Consider the following 26,933-nt stretch of genomic DNA (forward strand, 5'->3'; position numbering starts at 1 on the left):
TACTGTACCGTATACAGGTAATAAATTTCCTTTATTTTCATTTAACAATAAATGTGTACCGTATTCTTCTTCATGGAAAAATAAGACATCTCCTGAAAATAAGACCTAGCACATCTTTGGGAGCAAAAATTAATATAAGACACTGTCTTATTTTTGGGGAAACGGTATATGTTTTATTATCAGTTTTTCTTGTTTTTTTGAGGTAGACCTGTAATGCTATGAACTTCCCTCTCAGGACTGCTTTCATTGTGTCCCAAAGATTTTGGATTGTTGTGTTTTCATTGTTATTTGTTTCATGTGTCTTATTTCTTCTTTGATCTCTTTGGTACCCACTGATTGTTTAATAGTATGCTATTCAGCTTCCAAGTGTTTGAATCTTTGTGATTGTTTATACTTAGTTCAGTGGTCGGCAAATTCATTAGTCAACAGAGCCAAATATCAACGATTGAAATTTCTTTTGAGAGCCAAATTTTTTAAACTGAAACTTCTTCTAATGCCATTTTTTCAAAATCTACTTGCCCAGGCTGTGATATTTTGGAGGAGCCACACTCAAGGGGCCAAAGAGCTGCATGTGGCTCGAGAGCTGCAGTTTGCCAACCATGGCTGTAGTTGATTTCTAATTTTATGACATTGTGATCTAAGAAGATGCTTGGTATGATTTCAATTCTCTTGAATTTGGAGAGACTTTGCCTGTGTCCCAATATGTGGTCTCTCTTTAAAAATGCCCCATACGCACTTGAGAAGAATGAATATTCTGTAGTTTTGGGGTGGAATGTTCTAAAGATGTCAATTAAGTCCATCTGATCTAGTGAGTCATTTAGGATTGCTGTTGCTCTGCTAATTTTTTGTTTAGAGGATTTATCCAGTGATATTAATGGGGTATTAAAGTCTCCTGCTATGATTGTGTTGCTATCAATCTCACTCCTGATATCTTCCAGGAGTTTTTTTTTTTTCTTTCTTTCTGTATTTTGGCGCTCCTGCATTGGGTGAATAAATGTTTACCAGAATTATATCCTCTTGTATCAATCCCTTTAGAATTATGCAGTGGCCTTTCTTGTCTCAAGAATTGAAATCATACCAAGTATCTTCTTAGATCACAATGTCATAAAATTAGAAATCAACTACAGCCATGGTTGGCAAACTGCAGCTCTCGAGCCACATGCAGCTCTTTGGCCCCTTGTTATGATCTTCACTTTAAGGCTTTTTTTTTTTTTTTTTTTTTCCATTTTCATTTGCCTGATATATATTTTTCCATCCCTTCACTTTCAGTCTGTGTGAGTCCCTTGTTCTGAGGTGGGTCTCATATAGACAGCATATATATGGATCATGTTTTCTTATCCATTCATTCACTCTGTGTCTTTTGATTGAAGCATTTAATCCATTTACGTTTAATGTTATTATTTATAGGTACTTATTTGTAGCCATTTCTGTATTATGCCTGTTTTCCTTCCTCCCTTTTTATATTTCTTCTTTCAGCATTCCCTTTAGCATTTTCTTGCATTGTTGGGTTGGTAGTGATAAACTCCCTTAGCCTTTTTTTTTTTTTATCTGTGAAGCTCCTGATTTCCCCTTCATTTTTGATTGATAGTTTTGCTGGATAGAGTATTCTTGGATTCAGTCCTTTGCTTTGCATCACTTTGTATACCTCCTTCCATTCCCTTTTAGCTTGATGTGTTCTGCTGAGAAATCATTTGATAATCTGATGGGGGATCCTTTGTAGGTAACTCTGTCTCTCTTTTGCAGTCTTTAAGATTCTCTCTTTTCATTAACATTTGCCATTGTAATGATGACATGTTTGGGTGTGGGTCTTTGAGATTCATCTTGCTTGGAACTCTCTGTACTGGTGTAACTTTTTTCTTCCCCATATTAGGAAAGTTTTCTGTTCATTATTTCTTCAAATAGATTTTCTAATTCTTGCTGTTCTTCTTGTCCTTCTGGCAGCCCTGTTATATGTATGTTACTTTATTTTGCGGTGTTCCAAAGCTCCCTTTAGGCTCTCCTCCTGTTTTTAATTTTTTTCCCCCCAGTTGCTGTTCAGATTGGGCTTATTACCTGTTTAGATAGATAGATAGATAGATAGGTAAAATAAACTTGCTTAATTAGACCTGCTTTCTGCGTTAGCTAAACTTTTTTCCAGTCCATTGAAGCACCCCAACTTCTCTTTCAGATAATTGTTAGCAACACCACAGTAAATATCAACATGAAACAGATTATTATTGTAGATCATGCAGAGAGAACAAAGGGTAAAATATTTAAGTATAGCAGTGTTTGACTATATTCTGCGCAGTCAGAAAACCTGAAGTCATTTTCAGAGTCCACCATTTCTTCTTTTTAGTCAGATAAAGTTTCTAAGCTTTCTAAATCTCCATTTCCCGACTAATGAAAAGAAAATAGTATTCCATCAAGTCTTCCATGTACCTACTCCAGGACTTCTGTGAGGATCAAGTGAGATGAGGTTCAGGAAAACACTTCAGACATTTAAAGTGTAAAATGTTCTCACCATGCTATAAAGCAAGTCGTGTTCCTGGGCTCTCCAAGGAGGCTAATTGCTAGGGAAAGGAAGCTGGGCTTTGCTCTGTGACATTACCTGGTGCCCACAGTGACCATTTCTGGGTTGGGCTGGGCTGGGTTGTGGGCTGTATTTTGCGCCATAGGGTCTTAGCAACATTGGCTGTGATTTGGTGGGTTGTCGCTCGGAGTGATGGTGGAGCCTGTGTCCCACTTCGGGGAAGCTGAGTGTTGCTTTGTGGGTGCCAAGTCCATGGTGCCATTTCTCTGTAAATGGCCAGTGCATGTAATAGCAGCTCCTGCATTGAGTGTCTGCCTCCTAGTGGTCAGTGCGTGTCAAAGCTACTGGTCAGATAAGACACTTAGCATATTAGCCTTTTATATCTATTAAAGATAGGAGAGAAATAGGATTACATACTCCACATCCTTGCCAGCACTTGTCATTGGGTGATTTGTGAATGGCAGCCATTCTGACAGGTATGAGGTGATGCCTATATTATTTGATAGGTAGAAATAATTTACTTAAGGCTTTTAGCAACATTTTAATAAGCTGAAACTTTTGAGTTAGAGCATATAATAGTTAGGTAGATGTCGAATTTGCCAAATGCTTTGAAGATGTAAATTACAAGATAGGTAATAGAGTTTTTCAAAAGAAACTTTTAAATTGATTCTTTCTTAAATCTTTTTTTAAGAATATGTTTTTATTAATTTGAGAGGGGAGGGGAGAAAGAGAAAGATATATCAATTGGTTGCATCCTGTACATACCCAACCAGGGATGGAACCTGCAAATTAGGTATGTGCTCTGATCAGGAATAGAACCCTTAACCTTTTTGGTTTATGGGACGATGCTTCAGTCAAGTCACCAGCCAGGGCTAAGTTGATTCTATACTGTAAGTGAAGATCATTTAATAGTATAACTTCTAATTTTAGCTTCCTTCACAACATTCTTCCTTATTCCTGTCCACATAAAAGTTAACATACATGCTTTAATGGTTAACAGGCAGGATCAAAGTATTTAAGAATTCAGTAATCAGTTAAGGAAAAGTATTTTTTATTACCAATGCTAAAATGTATTATATTGGGGAGGGAGGGCATGTTTGGGAATTGAGGGGGGATGGGGATTGGTAAGGTATGTACACATATGATATCTTAATAAAAAATAAATTTTAAAAAATGTACTATATGGTTACCTGTGGTATTTTAATCACTCATATAATTAGTAACCTTTTTTAATTGTTGGAATGTTGAGTTTCATGAAATATTAGGTAAGTCCCTTAACCTCTGTGCCTTGGTTCTTTGGAAACTGGGTATATGATTCTAATTGTTTTTTTGAGGTTCTTCCAACATTGATTCTTTAGAGCAGGGGTCTTCAAACTACGGCCCGCGGGCCACATGCGGCTCGCAGAGGAGTCTGATCCGGCCCGCCAGGTTTTTTGGGCAGTGAGTGCAGCCGAGGTGTTACAGTAGGAATTAGTAGTTCATATAGTCTGGCCCTCCAGCTCTCTGAGGGACCGTGATCTGGCCCCCACTTTAAAAAGTTTGAGGACCCCTGCTTTAGAGGATATGTTGAGAAATCTTTCTCTCCCAAAATGATATAATAATTATTATTTAAAAAAACCTCATTGAACAGTAGATATAAATTTAATTTTATGAATAGAGTATATAAAATACACTGTAAAGAAATAATATTCTTGCCTGGCTGGTGTGGCTCAGTTGGTTGAGCATCATCCTATGCACCTAGAGGTTATTGGTTTGATTCCCAGTCGGGGCACATGCCCAGGTTGCTGACTCGATCCCCAGTAAGGGATGTGCAAGAGGCAGCTTATGGTTCTCTCTCTCAATTTTTCTCTCTCTCCCTCTCCCTTTCTCTCTCTCAAACCAATAAAAACAGGGGGTGGGGATGGATTAGAAGAAGTAAATGGTGGGGGAAGAAGGGGGACATATGTAATAATTTCAATAATAAAGATTAAAAAATTAAAACATCTTTAAAAAAATGTTTGGCTCAGTGGAAGAGGATTGGCCCATGGACTGAAAGGTCCTGGGTTTGATTCCGGGCAAGGGCACATACCTCTGTTGCAGGATCCATCCCTGGCCCGGGGCATGTGAGGGAGGCAACCAATTGATATGTCTCACATTGATGTTTCTCTCTTTCTGTGTCTCCCCCTCCCTTCCACTCTGTCTAAAAATCAATGGGAAAATATCCTCAGGTGAGGATTAACAAAAAAGAAAAAAAATGAAAATATTCTTTAATCTTGGATATAAAAGTAATCATAATCTAACATAGGCAATATTGCTTTCTGATTTAAGAGTATTCTATATCTGTACCTTTTTAGAATTGGGGATTTTCTCAGAGAGAAATATTTCCTTGAGCCATGACATTCATTTTTTTAACTTACAGTAATTAGGAAAAGTTAAAATGTATTATGATAGCAAATTAAAATATTGGCTAAAAAGTACTATATAGAAGAGCAGCACTAGACTAATGGTCTAATTGGAGAAGGCATCTTAAAACTAAGATACTATCTAATATTGCTATCTCAATATATGAAAGATAGTAGTTACACTCATTATTATACAAAGAGATAATGGAACATCTTGGGTTATTTGACTTCCTATTCTCTCTAGTTTTATGCAGCTTTAAAATTTCATAACTTTTCTCAAGATCGTCTTTAGCATAAAGGATAAAGCGAAAAAGAAAACAGAGGGTAGAACTAATGGAAAATTTATTATTCTGTTCAGTAAATTTTTACAACAGTAATTTTATGGAGTTTGTGAGTTTGTATATAAATAATACAGTTCTCATGCGTGAAAGACATATTTTATCAGGTATGTTTACTTACACTCTTTTCAAAACTTTTTCTCCCTCCCCTACAGAATCTGTCTATGATCTTCTCCCAAAGGAGTTACAGTTACCTCCATCTAGAGAAACAACTGTAGCATCAATGAGTCAAACAAGTGGTGGTGAGGCAGGCTCGCCTCCTCCAGCTGTAGTTGCTGCTGGTATGCATTTCATTTTACTTTATTAAAGAAAACTAGGGTATAATCTGGCCAACATGAACAGTGCTGGTAAAGTTTATGTCAAAAAGAGTGTGATTTGAGGCTTTATTTTAGGAGGTTTTAAAATATGTACTTTAAAATTTTTAGTGGGAAAAAAATAAATAAATAAAAAATAAAATTTTTCAATATAATTTTATCGATATAATTATTATTTCTTAAAATTTCACATTGGCACATCTATTAGTTCCATCTCCTGGAATGGACCTTGTGTTCAATTATGGAAATGAATTTAAAGCTCTTTTGTTGACTGCACATAAGAAAGTTAAATATCAAGCCATGGATGGAAAATTACGTTTGTTAAATTATATTTAAAATTTATTTTTTTAATTTGCTTTAAAAAAAAAAGAAAAAATATTTTACTTTGTATAATCTGAAAAAAGACTCAAGCACTCAATTTTTGTTTGTAACACATTACTGTAACCCTTTCCCTACATTTGAAAACATGTGGCTTTATAGTTATTTTAAATTCGGTTGAAAGTAATGGAAGATTTGAATGTAATATTTATATAAAGACATTTTATATCAATTTATAATGTGGAAATTAATGTTTAAAAGTTTATCAAACTTATTTTTACTAAGCTCTCAAATCATACACTTTATAATTATATAATCAGATTATATAAAGCTGGTTCAAATTTTGATCGAATTAGAATAAAAAATTGACAGACAAGCTAACAGAAAAAAGTCTTGATTAGTCATAAATTAATATGAATGCTTTTAAAAATTAAATTGCCCAACTGTTTTTTTTTTTTTAGTTGGGTTTATAGACTGCTAAGTGCTTTAAAAAAGGAAAAAAATTACAGACTCTGAAGTTTTATTTGTCCTACTCATTAGAGGTTTTTTTTGTCTAATAATGATACCTCTCACCTTTTCAAGTGTTACTTAAAGTCCATCAGAACATTGTTTTCAGAAAATTCTTTTTGTTTCAAAAGAACAGTAAAGTGAAAGGTTGTTATTTAAATGAGGGTATTGGTACTATAGTAGAACTTCAGATATTTTTCTTGTATGTGTTAACCTATGTACCATTAGCCTTGTATATCAATCTTTCTCCTTAGATTAACAGTGCAGTTTGCTGCTTTCCTAGTTGAGGGCCGGAAAACATTCAACATGGCAAAGAAATTTATCAGCCCTGCTCACTGTTCATGTGTTGCCAGACATTTTCTAACAGATACTGTGGATTTAATTGTGAACGTTTTAGTAATGAAATTGTGAGATGACCTGGTTTCACTTTATAGCCACTGGGTTCTAAAATGTCCCTGAATATCTTTTCTGAATTTAAAGCTTTAAACTAGTTTAAAATTTATATAAGACAACAAACTATGAAAAAAATACTTTTTAATGAAATATTTCACTTTAAGTCCACAGGTAGATATTGACTAACTGATTTCTTCTGTATTTTTTGAGATTGTTTCTTAAAGATATGTTGAATCTGAATAGAACTAAAAGTCTGTTTCTTCTGTGCTTTTAAACATGTGTTGACAGTAGATCCAGTTCCTTTTAAAAGCTGAAAAAATGTTAACTTGGTTTTGGAAAAGAACAACATTGCCTTTTAAATAGTACCAAACTGAATTTCAGAAGTTTTATATATAAATATTGAAAGTTCTTGAATTTGGGTCACTAATGGAATGTTGATCTTTTCTAACCCCTCTGTCCCTCTCTCCACATATTTGAGAAAATCCTTTCCAGATAAATTAGATTGAAAGCTATTAGTTGAAAAATCCTGAAAATAAGAGAATTAACTCAGAAAGTATTCTGAAGCAATACATTTTTATTAGATTGAGAAGTTATTAACTTTGTAATGATGGTGAAGAGAGTAAGGACGTAACCTTGACAGTTTTTTTATATTCTCACACAGACAGTTTCTGTGATCTAAAACCAAGTCATTTGTAATTTTTAAAACATAAATTTAGTGTTAGTAACCTACATAGTCTTATTCTAGGATTCTAATGTCTTATTCGCAGAATAAAGTCTATGTCATAAAAATTATAAACAAGAGAGTTTAAATTACAAAATAATTATTGTAGGGAGATCAGTTTGTATATATTATTGAAGTTGCCTTTTATATTAAACTAATAATATCCTCAGTGACATAACTGTCAAAGCGAGAGATTTAGAGTAAATTACCAGTTACTCAGTATTTTCTGGCCAAAATACTAAATTTCTTGGGAAAGACACATTAATTTAGACTTCTGTGAGTTTTATTTTTTAATCTATAGCATTTGCTGTTTAAGTATGAAATGCATAAAAATGATGACTCTTGATGTAGTTAATTCTTCAGAGTTTTGAAGGAGCCGGATTGGCTGCTATCAGTTATGAGGGCCTGGTGGGAACAGACTTCTAGTTCTGCCATAAAGGTTTGTGTTTTGCAAGTTTTAAATCAATTTTGAAATTTAGAGGCTGGGCATGTAGGTGTTATGTAAATTCTTTATTATTTAATTATTAAAATGTGTTTCTCAGATTCACCAAACTAGATATTTTTACATATTACTGAAGGAATGAGTAAACATGGTGCTGCTAATCCATAATCCAGAATATTGGATAAAAGTGTCTCTCAAATCTTTTTTTACTTCTACACTAGTTCCACTTTTACATACTCCAGCAATAACATCTTTTATCCGGTAAGTCCCAGGGGTTGAGAGTTGGGGAAAGAGGACTAACTTTTCCTCCATAACTCCTCCCCTCTGCATAGGATCAAGTGTCAAAATCTGGGAGGTGTAGTGCAGAACCACCAGTCTGAAATTTTTACTCCTCTCCATTTTTTTAAAGACCTCTGTTTTTGTCTCCCCGAAAAGGTAGTTAAGAGTTTGAAGTTCAATATGTGAATTAGTAAAAGTTTTAGAAATAAAGACTTTATGAATACTATTATTGTAGATTCTCAGTAATTAAGAGAGAGACTATTTTCTAGTACAAAAAAGATATCCAAAGAATTGATGCTATTTTTTGGCAAAATTAGTTATCAAGAAGAAATTTAAATTGTGAAAGTATTCTTGTGTGTGTGTGTGTGTGTGTGTGTGTGTGTGTGATTCCTATAGAATAAAGAACTAAAATGTAAGTATTTAGGAGAAATAATACAGTTACACCAGAATTTGGGGTTTTTGAAGAGTTATGACAGGTATTTTTCTTAAATAACGGCTTTATTGAGATATAGTACATTACCAATTAAAAGTATTTTAAATCTACTTATATATTTATAGTTTTTATCCTTAGATTCATTTTATTTGTATAACATAGAAAGTCTTTGATAGAAGTTGACAATCAACTTTGATCATCTAGAGCACATGTGTCAAACACAAGGCCAGCGGGCCAAATCCAGCCCGCCAGGCCTTGCAATGTGGCCCGCATCGCGCTGTCATCACTGCACTCCGCTGTCAGTTTATGACATTGTCAGTTTATGACTGTTCAGTAAACCATTCGGCCCGCGATTTAGGCTGGATTTTAGATTTTGGCCCCTTCTCTGATTGAGTTCGACACCCCTAATCTAGAGAAACTAAATTATTTTCTTGTTCTAGACTTTATTTGTCTTCATTTTGGGATATAACGTAAAATATGATTTTGCGAATGTGACTGTTTCTTTAAAATTGTTTTAATTGCAATGAATTAAACCATACATTTTATAATTTAATTTATATATCTTAAGAATATTTAGTTACCTTTTGTTATTTTTCATAAAGTTACTTTACTTTCAATAATTACATGTAGGAACTATTTTTACAAGTAACAAATTCTCAGTACACTGTTTGTAGCAGTTTTTAACATGTAAAGCTATATACACTCATAAATCATGTACAATACAAATCCACCAGTTGGATCACTGGAGATGTTTAGCATTTTAATTTAGATTAATAACTTTACATGGAGTGATCCATACAATAAACTTTCCTGTTAGAAGATTTATTACATCATGCCTTGAATACTATGACACAGCAATTAATAAATCTCAAATACCTAACAGATATTTTCTATACTGAAAGAACTTAATTGAGTGCTATTTACACTGTAGGAGAACATGCTAAAGAACTAAGTATTCTGTAATCAAAGAACAGCTATGCTTTAATTTATTTCAGACATCTTAATCATCTAAATTAAATTTTTAGGAATTTTTTGACTATTCATAATAGCAAAGTTGTACAAAAATTGAGGTGAAAAAAATATAAATTGTCATTTTTTTAGTTCTTACTGTGTGATAGGAATTATATCAGGCAACTTGCATATTATCATATCTCAATCTTTCCAAGCACCTGCTCTTCTTATTGGGCTCTAAGTTTTTTTTTCTTTGTCATTGTTCTTTAGAGAATTTAACATTGTGTACTCTAACTTCAATTAAGGAAACACAAGATCCTGGAAGGTAGTGCGTAGAATATTGAGTTGAAAAAAACTATACCTTTTCTCTGCAAGTTTCAGGATCTACAAAATGGGAATATGCTTTCTAGAAGAGTATCAATTTAATTTGCCTGTGATTTCTCTCCTGTGTTAATAGGTTAGCATATTTCAGAATTTTGGCCATTTATGTAGAATACAATTCCTAAAATTTCATCCAAAGCCTGTTGACAAGAAAGATAATTCACCTATGTAACCTATGTATTGATGTGAGCTAAAATCTTAATTATTCCATATGGCCATTTCTACTTTTTCTAGAAAACTGAACCATTTCCAGAAGAAAGTCAGATCCTAGTTACAAATATGTTGCAATTAGGTTTAAAAATTCTGTCTTTTAACTAAAATTACATAGTAAATCTAAATACATACATTTATACATATGGAAATATCTATGTATATGTAAATTTATGCCTTATGCAACATGAGCAATTATATGACCTATATATTTATGGTTGAAGACAAGGCATTAATTGCTATTGTTGTGTTGGCTGTTGTTATTTATTTTATTTATTTATTTATTTATTTATTTATTTATTTATTTATTTTACAATCTAAGGGAAAAGAGGTCAGTGCATGACTAGAAATAGAAATCGCATGTTTTAAAAATTCTTATGGCACACCAGTTGGAAATTACTGCCATAATTAATTGTAAAAATTAGTTGTATAAATAATACTAATAAAGTTGTATAAATGACACCCCAGCTGGAACAGGAGTGAAGGAAATACATTAGGATAGAGAACAACAAAAGTCACCTGTTTTTGTGACTTTTTCTCTTAAAATCATGCATAGTAAAATTGTTAGCATTTGTTAAATATGAACAGAAGGTACATTGGTGTTTAGTTTTAAATATTTCATAATTTAAAAAAACACCTGGTGGCAGATGATTAACATAGTCAAAATGCCCAATGCTCTTTAAAAGGAAGAAAAGTGTAGCATACCTAAAGTAGATACATGATGACTTTTTTCCCCCATAAGCCAAGTATGTTTTCATTGGCAGTGTTCTTTTAGTCCACTGACGTAAAATTCATTCTTCCCTTATCACTCCTTCATAACAAGGTATTGTCAATGAAATTAAATCAGAAAATGAATGAGAAAGCACCACAACATGCCTTATCCATATGGCCACAATCTATATTAAAAACAACAATAACACATACCCACATATTATAGTTTTATTTTTATTTATGTTTTGAACATGTGAAATAAAATTAGTGTGGGAAAAATCTTATTTTTATAATAATACTAGAGGCTTGGTTCACGAAATTCGTGCATGAGTAGGGTCTCTAGGCCTGGCCGGCTGTCAGGGCAAATTGGGACCTTTCGACTACTGGCCAGGGCCTCCCTTCCCTGGCTACCAGCTGGGGCCTGCCTTTACCAGTTGCTGTCTGCCAGCCAGGGCCTTCCTTCATTTTGCGCCGCCGCCTGGTGGTCAGTGCACGTCATAGTGGGCAATCGGTCTCCAGGTTGAACTCCTGTAGGGACAATTTGCATATTAGGCTTTTATATATAGGTTTTGTGTTTTTTTTTAAACCTTATTTTGCTTCTTGCTTTCAATTCTCACTTAGTCTTTTTTTAACCTTATTTTGAAGTTTTGCATATCAGTCAAGATAGAGCCATACACATGGACATAGGATTTATTTCCTGACTTATTCTTTTACACTGACACTCAATGGGAACCTTTGTATGTAAAAGGAACATTGGTAGAGGATGAGTCATAGAGAAAATAGTTCCTGAAAGGATAATTCTGTAAAGTTGACTAAGAGTTCTTCCTAGAATTCTTTTCCCACTTTTTTTTAATGAAATAATAAATTTGATCAGTTATCAAAACTTCTGATAGAGCATTTTATGACATCAATTTTTTTGCATACACAATTTATTTTTTCTACAATTGGATCTAATACACACTCTAATGTAGACTCAGTTGTAAAACCTGATTGGTTAATAAAATTAGAAGATTTTAGTAATATAAATACTGTTTTCTTTTCCTTTTTGGTCACCTCTTAAAAGAGAAATGTAAACACATTGAACTAATGTTGGCAGGAATACCTTTATTGTTTATAAACTTTTAAAATGCACAATATGATAAAACATTAAAGTGATCTTCAAATAGCATCCCTCAGAACCTTTTCTTTCCAATTTTTGTGTAATGTAGTGATAATCTTTGTTTTGTCTTAAAGTAGCAATACCTACAAAATGGTACAAAGTTGTTTCTTTTTTTTAACTTGTACTTCCCTAAGATCTTTGACAATGTAATAAATTTAGTTATTAGCTAGCATAATTATTTATATAAATTGTATAAATATTGTGATTTATTCAGTTTCTGATGAAGTAAGCACATTTCATATTACCTTCCTCTAGAATAGCATTCTAAACTGTTCAAAGATTCTTAATCACTCTTTTGTGTTTCAGTAATTTGAGGTAGAGGATTCTTTCTGGGCTTTTGTCTTTTCATCCAGTGTTAACAAGTGATGTTACCCTGTAGTGCTTAAATCACTAGATCATAGAAAACATCTTTCTGTGCCAGTTGGAGGGGATTTAAAAACCAAATTCTTTCATGTGCACCTAATATATATTTTACATTGTTCTTAGCTACTTTGGGTTGACTAGGACAAAAGATATTTTTAAAACATTTCTCTAAATGTCAGAACACTTAAAAATTAAAGCATTTTTCAGGAAAATGTCTTTAATAAATATTCTGTAAATATATTAAGTATACTGACATTATTTTAGGAAATTTCAAGTTAAAAATGAAAGCGTATTTACCAATATTATATCATATTAGAACCCTGACTGGCAGTTAGATGGACTGGGGGAGAAAAAAATGATCTCTAATAAATCAGTAACAAACTTTTCATCTTCAGCAATAGTGCTAATTATTTTTAAAATAGAGTTTCCAGTTTTAGACATGTGATGCACAAAAGCATATCTAATTTAAAAGTGTAAATTGGTAACCTTTTTGAGGGATGATGAGGAAGTATGTGGAAGTTGACCTGAGGGATGAAAAGATTCTTTTGCTGCTAAAATATAAATATTTCTTATTGTTTGAGTGTATCCTCTAACACTCTTTAAGGGAACTTGGGTGAAAGTACAGAGTAAGAGCACCTGTGTGAGAGAATATTCTGGCTTATGGAGTAGATTGCATTAGTAAACAGGAGAACAGTTTGGTGAATATGAGTAAACAAAAATTCTGGGTAAGAAATTTCACCATTTGCATTTATTTGGATGTGAAAAAAAATAATGTTTTTAAACATCTGTTTTAAAATATTGCTTATTGTAGCATGTAAGCTTATGTTGGGTGGAAAAAGTACAAATGGGAAATTGAAATGTTTTAAACATATAAATTAAATAATCGATCCTAAAATTTTTGGTGTTTTTTGGGGGGGGGGGGTGAGGGGGGTTTGGTAATCTGGATTGCTTATTTTATATGCTGGGATGCTAGTTGTTTTTTCTATTAATACACTTAACTTGCATTCTAGCTTCGCCATTCAGAGACAGGCATCGTGTGGTGGGTTGTGTGACAGTGTCTGTCAATAGTGAAGACAAATAGTGCCAGAGACACTTAACCCATCCAATCTCACCCAGGGTATAGGTCGGTTTTCAGACTTCTTCATAAGTCTGTCTTTCTTTCTTCCTTCCTTCCTTTTTTGTTTTTGTTTGTTTTTGTTTTTTTTCCCTTCTAAATAGTGGATTGATACTGATTGAAACTAAAATATTTGGTAAAGTTTTAAACTTTACATTAATACTATAAGAAAAAGAAGAAAAGTAGAAAACGAAGGTTGGCATGTAAGGTGTTGACAAAGCAGGTTTGCAGCCACTTTGTGTGTCCTAGATTTTTCAATCCTTGGCAACATGAATGTTGGCCTTACATTTTTTTCCTCCCAATATCTTTCTTTTTTTATGTGAAAATATATCCTTGTTATCTGGTGACTTTTATCAAACAAGATAGATTTTAAATCTGAAGGTATTGTTACCAATAAGAAAAATAAAATACTTAAAAACAATAACTAAGATTGAACAGTAAATGTTTTAGACCAGAAATTGTTTATAAACATCCTGTGGATTTTTTTAATGATTATTTTCTGAGCAGTTAATAGTTTGTTCCTCCTCCTCTGTTCCACTATTGGTTCACTTAACAACACATTTGTAAACTTTATGGCTTTGATTTAATGGCTTTCTTAGGAAACTCTTGCATTAATGTTGAAAAGCTATGAAATATATGTGCTTATTAATTGCTAGGGAACACATTTTTATCTTGGAAGCTTAGTTAAATATAATTTCTTTCATATATTTTAAATCTGTAAAAGGTATTTCTTCTGAGGATTTTAAAGAAATGTTTCTAATTTCATAGCTTTCTAGAAAAAGTTTAATTCTGTATAAAATGTCATCTATTTTATGGTATTTTAATCATTGAAATGATATGGTAATTAAAGTAATTTCTAGTTCCAACAAATCTAGAACCAAGAGTTCTTAATTTTAAAATATTGTTTAAGAAGTATATAAAATCTATGTAGGTTTTCTATATGGGATACTATTTAAAAATTATCAACCTTGTAATCAAATTAATAGTACTTGCAATTATCTGGGTTATCCATGCAGATATTATCTACCACTCTTTTTATCCCAATTATTTTGAATATTCATAGTAAACCTTAATTATTCCATCTTCTTAAAAGAAGTCATATATCCAACTTAAGTTGACCATCATTATACTGGCATTTTATCTAGTAATTGGCTAATCAATAATATAATTATTAAAACACGATAGCTGTAGTGCTTCCCTCCATTTACAAATTTTACAGTTAATTTATTCTTTTGAGATTATAAATTTACATTAGTAAATTGTAGAAATGGTATATTGGTTTTCCCTTTAATTTGTTGTGCTGTCTGTGATCACAGGTAATACTGTGGAAAAATAAAATTCTTCTGGGTTCAAAGATAACTTTTTCATAAAAGAAAAATACCTATAAAAATTTATTACACATTACTTAAGTGAAAGAATAAGCTTAAGAAAAATTTAAGGAAAACTTCCATCTTTATGAAGAATTGGTAAGGGATTTAAAGAACAAAAATTAAGTATAAAGTTATAAATCAGAAATACATTATAACTACCCTGCTCAATGAAAAATAAAAGCAGTTACTGAAACATTTTTATGTTGGAGTTTTTGTATTTTAAAATGCAGCAATTAAACATAATATCTATGTTTCTAAATATAAAAATAGAGACTCAAAACAAAAAAAAAGTGAGGGAAAGTAGCATATTTTGTTTATAAAAACTTATAAATGAAAATATATATATAGATGAGGATTGATTAGCATTTTTGTTCTATAGAATGTCAATTAAGTTTATTGATATATATTTTTAATGTATTTTTTATTGATTTTAGAGAGAGAGGAAGGGAGAAGAGAGAGAAACATTTATCAGCTGCCTTCTGCATGCCCCACACTGGGGATTGATCCTGCAACCCCAGACATGTACTCTGACTGGGAATCTAACTGTGACCTTTTGGTGCGTGGGACCACACTCAGCCACTGAGCCACACTGGCCAGGCTGTTTTTTAATGCTATGGCTGTTTCTTAATACCATGGTGACCTTAAGTTATATTTATAATATTTCCAGGAATGTTTTTTAGTGCTTTTCTGGGAATGCTTAGAAATGACTAACTATTGTTTAGAAATTTAATATATTCTTGACATTATTTTTACTATTTATTTGTAATAGATAATAATAAGGATTTTTATTCTTAGTAAATTTATAGGTTAGTACGAAATAGGTAATTTAGCTAATGTATAGTTTCAAGAAAGGAAGTTATTAGAGCACTCTTTGTAGAAATGGCAAGTAGTTACTTCTAAACTCTTTAAGTTTCTTCTAAACCTTTTCCCTCTATCAGATAATGCTATTATATTGTAGCAATATATAGTCTTAAGTTTTAGTTAGTAAATCTTTTTTTAAATAAATCTGATGTGTCTATTGTGAACACATTGATATCTTTATTTGCCAGTTTAACTTTAATAAACTCAGCACCTATATCAAATATTAGCTTCCCATAAATTAATTTAATAACAAATAACTTGCAAGGCACTATGTTAGGTGTTGGAAGAGTCTAAGATAAATAAATTGTCCATGCTCTCAAAGGGCTCATAGTTCTTATCTTCCACCATCTAACTTGTCATTATTAATGCACTTTAGTGATGTCTTGCTAACCAGAATGTAACATCTTTTGTGAAAGATTTTATACACCACTATAATCATCATCAGAGCAACAATGATAATATGATAGTTTTATAGTTTGATTTGTTATAGTCTTAAAATGAGTAGAATTTTTATAATTTAGGGTCAAAATGAGGGAGGCTTTAAAAAGTAATACTATTTTTAAATTAAAGAATGCTTACTACTGTCTCCTGACAGAATTTATGTTTTCAGTTTCATAGTTTTGTGCTAATGAACTTTTTAAATAACTATATACAGGAAACTGCAGGTTAAATTTTAAAAATTGTGCATTAGGTGTCTAAGAAAAATGTATAGGATATTTTAATTTATGGAGGGTATGAAATCAGTTTGCATACCTGTCCCAGAACAGAATTTATGTAAGGTTATATCAATTTGGTTTTATGATCATGTTTGTTTTGATAAGATTTGCAAGATAAACTCATATAGCATACCAAAGAGCAATGGTGGGTTATATCTTGCAAATTAAAGTTATAATAACTTGCTTTTGAGTTCATAATTGTTTTTCACCTGTACTTTCCATCTGTCAAGGACAGGGATCTCTGCGATGGTCATATTCTGCATTCTCATGTGCATGGTACTTAGATTCAAAAAGTGTGGGTTGGGAAAAGCTTCTTATAGAAAGACAGATTCACAACATTCATGCTGCATACTTTGTGTGATCCACTGCAATTATTGCATGCTGTATACTTGTATTTCTCTGAAAATGAAGAACATGGGCTCATACATACATAACAATTTAGTTTCATTTGTGCCAATAGTTGGAACAGATAAAGGAATGTTAGACATAATACCTTTTCTATTTTTTCTAAAATGAATTCTGTTGTATTTTTTTTTTAACTTGTTATTTAAACCCAAAGTGGCTACAAATCAGCTCCTAAACTGTCACTGACATTAGCATCTAGATTTTGTAGTTATTACCTACCTTTTAAAGTATTTATTTACTAAGAAAAGATTGCATTAATGCATGATACAAAATTGATAAATTTTTATTTAAATTGGAATGCAGTTTAAAATGACTGAATTTTCCAATTTCATCTCAATTTGACAAGGATACGAACTGGAAAATGGAACTGGTATCATCTAATTGCTCTAAGTTCTTTGTCTTATAGTAGTTGGGAATAATCTCCATGTGGCATTATGTAGATCACATTAATAATGCTAATATTAATTACTATGCTGTTTAATCTTTAAAGTAATGAATATTAAGACTTAATTTAGTTCTTTCAAATGATTTAAGTGTTTTCGTACATGTTTTTATTTTAAAAGTAGATCTTTGGCAGTTGGCTTTTGATTATCTAAACATTGGCATTCTTACATTTCACTTTTTATATTATAATTGATATGAATATTACAATTCCAATAACTGCATATCACAATTTTAAGTTTCATCATTCCATTTTAAAACAGTGGCATACTTGGCTATTGATAAAAATTAACTTTACATATAAACGTATCTTTTAGTTGTCTGCCATATTACCTATTTTTATTGTGTATACGATTATAAAACTTCGCATGTATTATACAAGACAAAATGGTATTTGTAAGATTTTAGAACTGACAACACCTAACCCTAACATTATTAGTGTGCCTCTGAGGTTATGCTGTTAAGGTTTTAAAGCAGTATTATTTTCCCATGAGCTGTTCTGCCAGTTGCCACATATTTTGAAAAGATCTACTTAAATCTTTTTTGCTGAGCATAATAGTCTTATTTAAAAAACAAAACAAAAAAAAACCAAACACCCTTTTTTATAGATTCTGGTGATATCCAGAGATTTTTCTTGCTTAATTCTTTGTTTTTAGATTCTGGCCAATAAAATTTGCTAAAAAAATTTATTTAATAGTTTAAACAAGTGGGCCCTTGAAGAGAGAGGAAATGGACAGTGGTAACCAGTTGCTGAGTGTAATCAAGTACTTTATATAAGCAATCCATCCAGTAATCTGTCCTTACTCTACTTTGCATTCCACCATTTAAGATGGATTTATTTATTTTAGAGATTATGGTTTTGAACTGTCACTTCCAACTTCTTGAGACCCTCCCCAGTGGTTAACTTGCTTATCTCCTACAACCTGGCATGTTCCAAATCAAACCTTTTTCAGGTTTATTCTTCTAGATCATAGTGACAATAATCATAGTGACAGAGTGACGGTACCAGTTCCATTTTGCCTCCAATTCAGTTGATTATATATTTTTTCTCTTTATTTTTCATTTTATAATTGATATCTGGAATAATCAGCAGCTCTTTTCTCATTTATTTTCTCATATTTTTATTCCAGGATTTGCCTCTGAAGCAGGGAGTGTCTGCATTAAAAATGACCTGTAGTTCTCTGCTTCATAGGTTAGAGACTTATTTTAATATTTTGTGGCTAAGCACAGTCCCACTTTTCAAATTCTGTAATAAATTATTTAATTGGCATTGAATGTGGACCACAAGCATATATTTTATATTGGGGTTTTCTTTATTATTTTAAATTATTAAAATTCAATCGAACATCCAGCTGAGGCAATAAGAGCTTTATTCTTGCTTTACAGCTTAAAACATTAAATTAGATTTTTTTGAAAATCAATTATAGCACAAGTAAAATAATTCTATTTGGGCATTTAAAAAAAATGCATTTCTTAGGCCTTCTGTTGCTTGAAGCATTGATATTCTAAAACTTAACCAAATTCCAACTATTCATTTTGGGGAAAAACAAATCAGTTCACAAATCACATTTTCAATGGGACTGCTAGCCAGCATAGGTGAAAACATGTATAGTATATTTACTCTTAAATTGTACACTGCAGATGCTTCTTCAGCTCCCTCCTCTTCCTCCATGGGCGGTGCTTGCAGCTCCTTTACCACCTCTTCCAGCCCTACCATTTATTCTACCTCAGTCACCGACAGCAAGGCTATGCAAGTGGAGAGCTGCTCCTCAGCCTTGGGGGTAAGTAACAGAGGGGTAAGTGAAAAGCAGATAACCAGTAACACAGTCCAGCAGCATCCATCAACACCGAAGAGGCACACAGTCTTGTACATCTCACCACCACCTGAGGACTTGCTGGATAACAGTCGGATGTCCTGCCAGGATGAGGGGTGTGCATTGGAATCTGAGCAGAGCTGCAGTATGTGGATGGAGGATTCCCCCTCCAACTTCAGTAACATGAGCACCAGTTCCTACAATGATAATACTGAGGTACCTCGTAAATCACGAAAACGAAATCCAAAGCAGAGGCCGGGGGTCAAACGACGAGATTGTGAAGAATCTAATATGGATATATTTGATGCCGACAGTGCCAAAGCACCTCATTATGTGCTTTCTCAGCTTACCACGGACAACAAAGGCAACTCAAAAGCAGGAAATGGGTTGGTATTCACATTTTTTTTTTTAAAGTTCTATCACCATTATGCAAAACAACAACAAAATCATTCCCCACTTTTCTTAATTGCTTAACTCAAGTATGCATTTAAAGCAAAGAAACTAATTTTATCATTTGAAATACCTCAAAATTTTAACTTAAAATTACCAAGTTTCACTAGAGAAAAGATAAAATATCAAAAAATTTTAGCGATAGGTATCTTCTTATGGATGTGATTAAGTAGTATAAAATAAAATAATGTTTTGAAACAAATTTCAAATAGTTTATATTTTAAAAGAATTTAAGAATATTTTTACTCATAAAAATAACTAGCATGTAATGGCTTTAGCTGAAACAACTCAAGACACTCACAAAGGACTGTTTGTGTTCTTTTCACATTGTCTCTCCATATGATTCAATCTGTTTCCATTTTTGTGAGGGTTTTAGACTTTATTTTTCTTTTATTTCATAAAAATAAGAAAAAAATGATTGATGGCTTGGTTTTCATTATTTAGATTTATGTATTTATTTTAAGCTTTTTTGTATACATTGTGCTGATTTGGGATTTTTAGTTTAACTTATTCCATCACCATTTATCCCCTCTCTGCCCTCTTCCACATCCACATTGCTGCCCACCCCCACCCCCACAATCACCACAATGTTGTTCATGTTCATGAGTTCTCTTTTTCTCTTTTTTTGCTCAATCCCTCCTGCTGCAACATTCCCCTCCCACCAGAGCTATCTGGAATTTAATGAACAAATTGAACTACCAAGCAAAATAGAGACAGACTCATACATAGAGAGTAGGCAGACAGCTCTCATTTGGGACTTTAAAAGAATACATCATGAAATTTTTTTCTATGATTCTGGTTTATGTATTTGAAGGATGCTAGAACGGAATCATAGTACATGTTTGAGTTTAAATTGATTTCTGCTAGTTCACAACACTCTCTAAATATTTCTGTAACTATATTACAGAATATTCACTGCTATATAGTACAGAATACTATGACTTATTTTTTAACTTTTAAATTCCTTTAGTACTTTTATTGTAATATTTAATTGCTAGACTTTTTAGAGTTTCCTATAGTTTAATAAAAATTAACACATTGGATTTTGAGAGAGATTTTTTGGGAAGCAGGCTATGGTCCTTTAGTTGCTCCAGGATCTATAATTTCAAGTTGTCACAAAAGTGATAGAGAAACTTTAGATTTACTTACTACTTGATTACATCGTTGATATCTTTTAAGTTAAAAATCTAATTGAATAGTACCAGAGTATTTTTAATGTATATTAAACTTGTCCTCTCAGTACATTTTGAATATTCTCTCAGTACATTTTGAAAGTAATACTTACCATTTAAGCAATAATTATTCTCTGCTACTTGCTTCTCTACTTTTATTTAAAACTTTAGTGTGATGCAGTTAAGTGAAAAATACACATTTAACTTTTTTTTATTTTTAGAAAGTCCAGATTAGGAAATTATTTAAAAGAAAACAAGTTTACACTTTCTTAAAATGTTGCCACTAGCAGATTTAAGAATTTTAGAACATATTTTTAGAACTATTACCTATGTAATATTAGTAGCACAGAACTAAAAGGCTCATGTACATCTATCATTAAATACAGATATGTGTTTATTTAGGTTTTAGTGGAGACAGATTTTTTTTTTAAGTTCCAGAAGAGAGATTTTTCTTTTTATTTATTATAAATAAATGTTAAAGTTTCAAATGAAAACAAAAAAATTTTTGACTTAAGAGTTAGTCAACACACATGGTTCGCAGTTGCTATTAAAGAGATAACTTAGAACAAGCATGTCAAATTCAAAGGCTAATTTGGGCAAAATAAGCAAGGTTTAAGTTTATGTGGGCCGCAAAAAAAAAAAAAAGCTTCAGTTTTCATAGAAATGTAGATTTATTTTGATAGAGACATGCTGAATACAAAGGGCTGAAATAAATGAGTAATCATTAACATAAAATAATACAACATTTTAATAAAAATATTTTTTCTTGAACATTAACTTACCAGATACTGAATATTTGCACAAATTAATCAGCATAATGCAAATAAACCTATTTTTCTTGTTCTCCGAAAGTGAAATATTTTCTGTTACGCACACCAAACAAGTCAGTCTAAGACTAATGACATGGCCATTGGCTGCTAAAATATTCGCTGCTGGTATTAGTGGAGAGAAATGGTGCCCCTGTGCATAAGGCTTGTAAGGGAAATGAATGCAACACAATAGTCACTAGCGAACATTGTAGTTTGTTATTAATAATTATGTATAATAGGATATTGTAAAAGTTATGAAATTTTAATTAGAACATTTTTTACATACCGTTATATTGAATGGGCTGCAAAAATATTCATTGTGGGCTGCATGTGGCCTAAGGGCCACGAGTTTGACATGATTGACTTAGAACATTCTTTTAGCTGCTAGAAGGGATACTGCCCCATTCATAAATTGCTTATTAAAGCTAATTCAATCTTGAAAAAAATAAAAAATAAACATGAAAGAGATATCTTGAGGTATATCTTTTCTGCTTTTGTACGACAGATATATCTTAGAAATGATTTGAGGTTACTCAGGGAAAGTATAACATTTGTCAAGACAAAATCTCTCATGAAATAATTAATAAAACAGAAACTCATCAAGCAGAAGAAGAATGTCCAGCTTCTTAGGTAGTGAAAAATATTTAACTCTGGCATATGAAAATGATGGAAGAAGTTTAAATTTTGAATTATTAAGAACTATATCAAGAAAAGGAAAAAAAAATATGTAAATATAGAGAAAATTAGGTCTTTGAGGACAATTATTCTTCAACAAGAAAAACATTGGGAACATGAAACATATTTAGAAAAGTTTTGAGAGATAAGTATAAAGCCTTACATCTAATATGCCATAAACTTCAATTTATGTAATGCTAAATTACAGAAAATGTACTCTCAAATAATGTTCTGTACCAATTTATTGTCTTCAAGATGGAAATAGCATTTTTATATGATTAAAATGTTATATAAGTTATGCCCTGGCGGGTGTTGCTCAGTGGTTAGAAATGTCAGCCTGGCCATGAAAGGGTCTCGGTTGGTTTTGATTCCTGTTCAAGGAAACATACCTGGTTGCAGGTTCAATCTTAACCTGGCCCTGGTTGGGAGGCATGTGGGAGACAACCAATCATTATGTCTCTCTCACATTAATGTTTCTTTCTTTCCCCTTCTTTCTCCATCCCTCTCTCCCTTCCACTCTCTCTAAAAAATCAATGAAAAATATCCTTAGGTGAGGATTAACAAAAAAAAACAAAAAAAAAAAGTTTCTATGATAGAGTTTATTAAGAAAACAAAACTATTTAAAAAATATTACTTGGTATTTAACCATCTCTAGCCATCTCATTCTTAAATTCTTCTTCTAAATTTCCTGAGTCTCAGTAGCCCTATATTTCTTCTAGGTAATCCTAGAAATTAAGATATGTTATCTTGATATGAAACCTGTTTCAGGCATTTTATAATGAAAGTTATTTTTGTGACATAGACAAACAGAAAACTACGTAATTAATACAAAGGAATTTGAATGTCATTTTAAGACTTTTGAATAGAATATGCCAAGAGAGTGGATTTTATTTTTAGATGCTATTTAGAAGTAAAATCCGTTCAATTAAACTGATACTTTCTTGTTTTTTCTTAAGCTATCTTGCCTTAAAAATTAGTAATTTGAATGACTAATAATTAGTTGATGTTTTCAATAGTTTTATGTCTAGAAATCTAAATATATATGTATTCTATTTTTACATTTAAACCTAGTGATAGTTTTAAGGGTTTTTTAAAATGTCATTTCATAAATTAATTACATGTGTTATTTTTCTTTAAATCCTAATGGATATACTTTGTTAACTCACTCAGCAGTCTTCATTTCAGTATGAAATATTTTGTTTTATTGAAATAGTAAAACTCATTATCAACTATTCTCATAAATATCAGTGAATATAAAGCCATATCTTGCCAAATTAGTTGATATGCTAAATTTTATTTATATTAAACTAAGGTAATGCACTTTTCTATTATGAAATTAATAGATGTTATTTGAAAACTACAGAAATGAAAATAAATAACATAGTCTAGTTATTCAATACAACTATTAGAATTTTGCTGTATTTCCTTTTAGTCCCTTTCAATGCATATTTGGGAGATTTTTTATATTAGATTAAGTAAGTGAATTTTTTACTTTTATTTTAAAATGACTAAAAAACAGAATATTATTATAAAATTTTATAAGTGAGGGATTCCACATTTCATTCAGAGCAAATGTTTACATTTCCACCCAGAATGATGAAAAGAAAAATGGGATTTAATGCCCATTGTTCCAGGTTCAACTTAGTACTTTGTTCATAGGATTTATTCTTCCAGGGCCTTTTAAATTACTTACTCAGGTAATCTTCGACTTATCATGTCAAACTTACTGGATGCCTTAGCCACTTACTATGATAGAAGCTCCTTTTTTTCCTCTGCTTTTCTTTCTTTGTGTTTTTCTTCTTCCTATTTGTTTGTAAAAGTTATAAACAAACTTTTTTTTTCCAGCACCTACTCTTTAAGGAATTGTACAAGATTCAGGAAATATGAAAATGATTCAACACTACTTGTCCACAAAACTCTTCTTATCCAGTCAGTCTTATTACATCCCTTTGTAACCCTTCTTTCCTTCATTCTTCTGTCCCTTTCTTAGTCATAGTTTGTACTCTGAATGGAACCAGGGCTGGTTTTGTTATTGATAATTTGAGGCAACAACTTGGTTAGAGATGGAGGGGTAAATATTAGAGCCAGTTTTACTGCTGCTTAAGCACCATGACTCCTCTGTGTTTGAAGTCATAATATTGAATATTTCTCCTGGGGCCTATTTGTTTTTGGAGGAAATTTTGTCCATAGTTATCTCCTGGCTTCTGTATTGTCAATGTGAGTATAAACTTAGGACTGAGAAGGTCATATAGAAAGCATTATAGGCCCTGACTATTTTTAAAAGTGCATGGAAAATTTCAACCTTTTATTTTTTTAAAATTTACCTTTATTGTTGAAAATATTACAAATGTTCCCACTTTCCCCCCATTGAACCCCTTCACGTCAACCTATTTTAAAACAATATTGTTTTCTACTTATTTTTATGGCATATTTACAGTGCTTCGGATTAAATGTATCTACTTGAAGTCCTAACCATTTGAAATATTTTTCTTTGAATCATATTCCACATAGAACATGAATGTTAAACAAAATAAACATTAGAAACACAATTAAAAAAAAAATAAGTTAGCTCTGTCAGGTCACTCAGTGGTTAGAGCATCGGCCCTCACACCAAAAGGGGGTTTGATTCCTGGTCAAGGGCACATTCTTGGGTTGCAGGTTCGATCCCTAGCCTTATTAGGGTGCATGTGGGAGGCAACTGTATCTCTCTGACATCAGTGTTTCTCTCTCTTCCATTCCCTCCCTGCCATTTCTCCCTCCCTCTCTTCTTTCCTCTTTCTCTTTCCTCCTTTCCTTCCTTTTTTCCTTCCCTCCCTCCTTCCCTCTCTCCCTTTCCTCCTTCCCTCCCTTCTACTCTCTCTAAAAATCAGTGGGAAAAATACCTCTGGTGAAGATTAACAAAAATAATAATAATAAATAAAATATATTAGATTACTTATCAGTAAAGCCCAGATTGTAAAATTTTATGCACTAAGAGCTTTAATAATTTTATCACAAAAAATGCTCTAAAAATTTATACTTCTGGGAAAAATTGTTTAAAGTTAATTTCCAATAAAAACTGAATCACTGATTTTTTAAATTATTTTCTCAGTTAGATGTCCTGAGAAAGATATCCAAAAGAATATTTTACATGTGCCTTCAGGTTTTCTTTAAGGCCCATTGTTTGCTTGTTTCTTTTTTGCTACCCCCATTTATTTATTTATTTATTTATTTATTTATTTATTTATTTTGCTTTGCAAGTCTGATTAGGAAGTAATGGTAGTTAATCTCATAGCTTTATGTAATACCCACATGGATATGTAACTTAAAAAATTTATTTTTACTGAAGTACAATGTGAAAGGTTATAAGTGACATTAGCTATATTCTTTCCTGTTATTCCTAGTTTATTGCATTCAATCTTCCTTCTTCCTACCACATATATGCATTCTTTGTCTCACCCAAACTTTTATTTTGCATCATTAATTAAATTTTATTATGAAATTTTAAAATATACTTTGTTATGGAATGTTTCTTCCCCGAGGCTTTATTTATTTTATCATTAAGATAATTGTTTTTAATGTTACTGCCTATTCTGTTTCCTCCTTTATCTTACATGACTTTTGTAAAAACGACACTTTTTGATGCTTTTTCCATGTTGTGCTTTGACTTCTCAGAACATTGGAAAACCAAAAAGGAACTGGAGTAAAGAAAAGCCCTATGTTGAGTGGACAGTATCCTGTTAAAAGTGAGGGAAAGGAGCTGAAGATACTTGTACAACCTGAGACCCAACATAGAGCTCGGTACCTGACAGAAGGGAGCCGTGGCTCGGTCAAGGACAGAACACAGCAAGGCTTTCCTACAGTAAAGGTACTTTTTTTATTTAGCTATATATGAAAAATTTTCTCCAGTTTCATATTTTGTTTTTAACCAGCAAAAGCTGCCTGAAATAGAAGGATAGGCTTGCTAACTATATATAATAGAATTAAAGTAAAAGTCTGACAGAACCCTAGGATGAATATTGTTACTCTGATGTCATTTGAATTTTAGTTTAAATTGAAGGAAATGATAATGTGTTCTGATAAGAAAAATATCTGGGAATCATGAATCAGGACTATTCAACTCAGTAAAGGATCGGTTGATAGGTAACATAAGTCTTCAGTTTAAGAACTAGGTTATCAACTGAGTCTTCATCTTTTCAGAACTTAGACTAAAGAAAAAAAAGGGCTCAAATTTTAGCACCTAGGCTACCTTGTTACAAAGAATATTTCTCTTTGAAGACAAACCATAAAAATTGGGTAGAGGATGTTTAACAAGTGTTCTAACCCCTTGAAAAATACCAAACCGGTTGGAATATTGCCTAGTCACATGGTAGATTCTTGATAAATACAGTTTGTATAAATGTGTTAGTTGAACAATATTTAGTTAGACTGCCTTTCGTTTTATACTTGAATGAAATAATGGTAGAAACTTGGGTTAAAATCAACTCTTACTCTTTGCTAGAGGATCAGGAAACTTATGGTCAGTTAATAGTCATATGTACAATATCATTTCTGCCCCTCTACTGCTCACTACATCAACTATGTCAAACTCAAAGGCTAACACGGGCCAAATAAGCAAGGCTTAAGTTTATGTGGGCTGCAAGAAAACAAAAACTTCAATTTTCATAGAAATGTAGGTTTATTTCGACAGAGACATGCTGAATACAAAGGACTGAAG

The 26,933-nt window shown here is 32.0% G+C and overlaps 1 protein-coding gene across 9 annotated transcripts in view; it reads left to right on the forward strand.

Annotated features, from left to right (window-relative positions):
• NFAT5 (nuclear factor of activated T cells 5) overlaps positions 1–26,933 on the forward strand; it is a 95,313-nt gene that overhangs the window by 32,994 nt on the left and 35,386 nt on the right. For 5 of the 9 annotated variants that reach the window (XM_084860997.1, XM_084860998.1, XM_084860995.1 and 2 more), the window contains 3 exons: positions 5,384–5,509; positions 18,959–19,517; positions 25,892–26,084. In XM_084860997.1, the coding sequence (XP_084717123.1) occupies positions 5,384–5,509; positions 18,959–19,517; positions 25,892–26,084 (878 nt within the window). Of the gene's footprint in view, positions 1–5,383; positions 5,510–13,420; positions 13,534–18,447; positions 18,510–18,958; positions 19,518–25,891; positions 26,085–26,933 lie in introns of all 9 variants that reach the window. The other 4 variants (XM_084861001.1, XM_084861002.1, XM_084861003.1 and 1 more) reach the window with 3 other exon arrangements.

The sequence above is a fragment of the Pipistrellus hanaki genome (genome assembly GCF_964339955.1).
Source record: "Pipistrellus hanaki genome assembly, chromosome: 15".
Classification (NCBI taxonomy): Eukaryota; Metazoa; Chordata; class Mammalia; order Chiroptera; family Vespertilionidae; genus Pipistrellus; species Pipistrellus hanaki.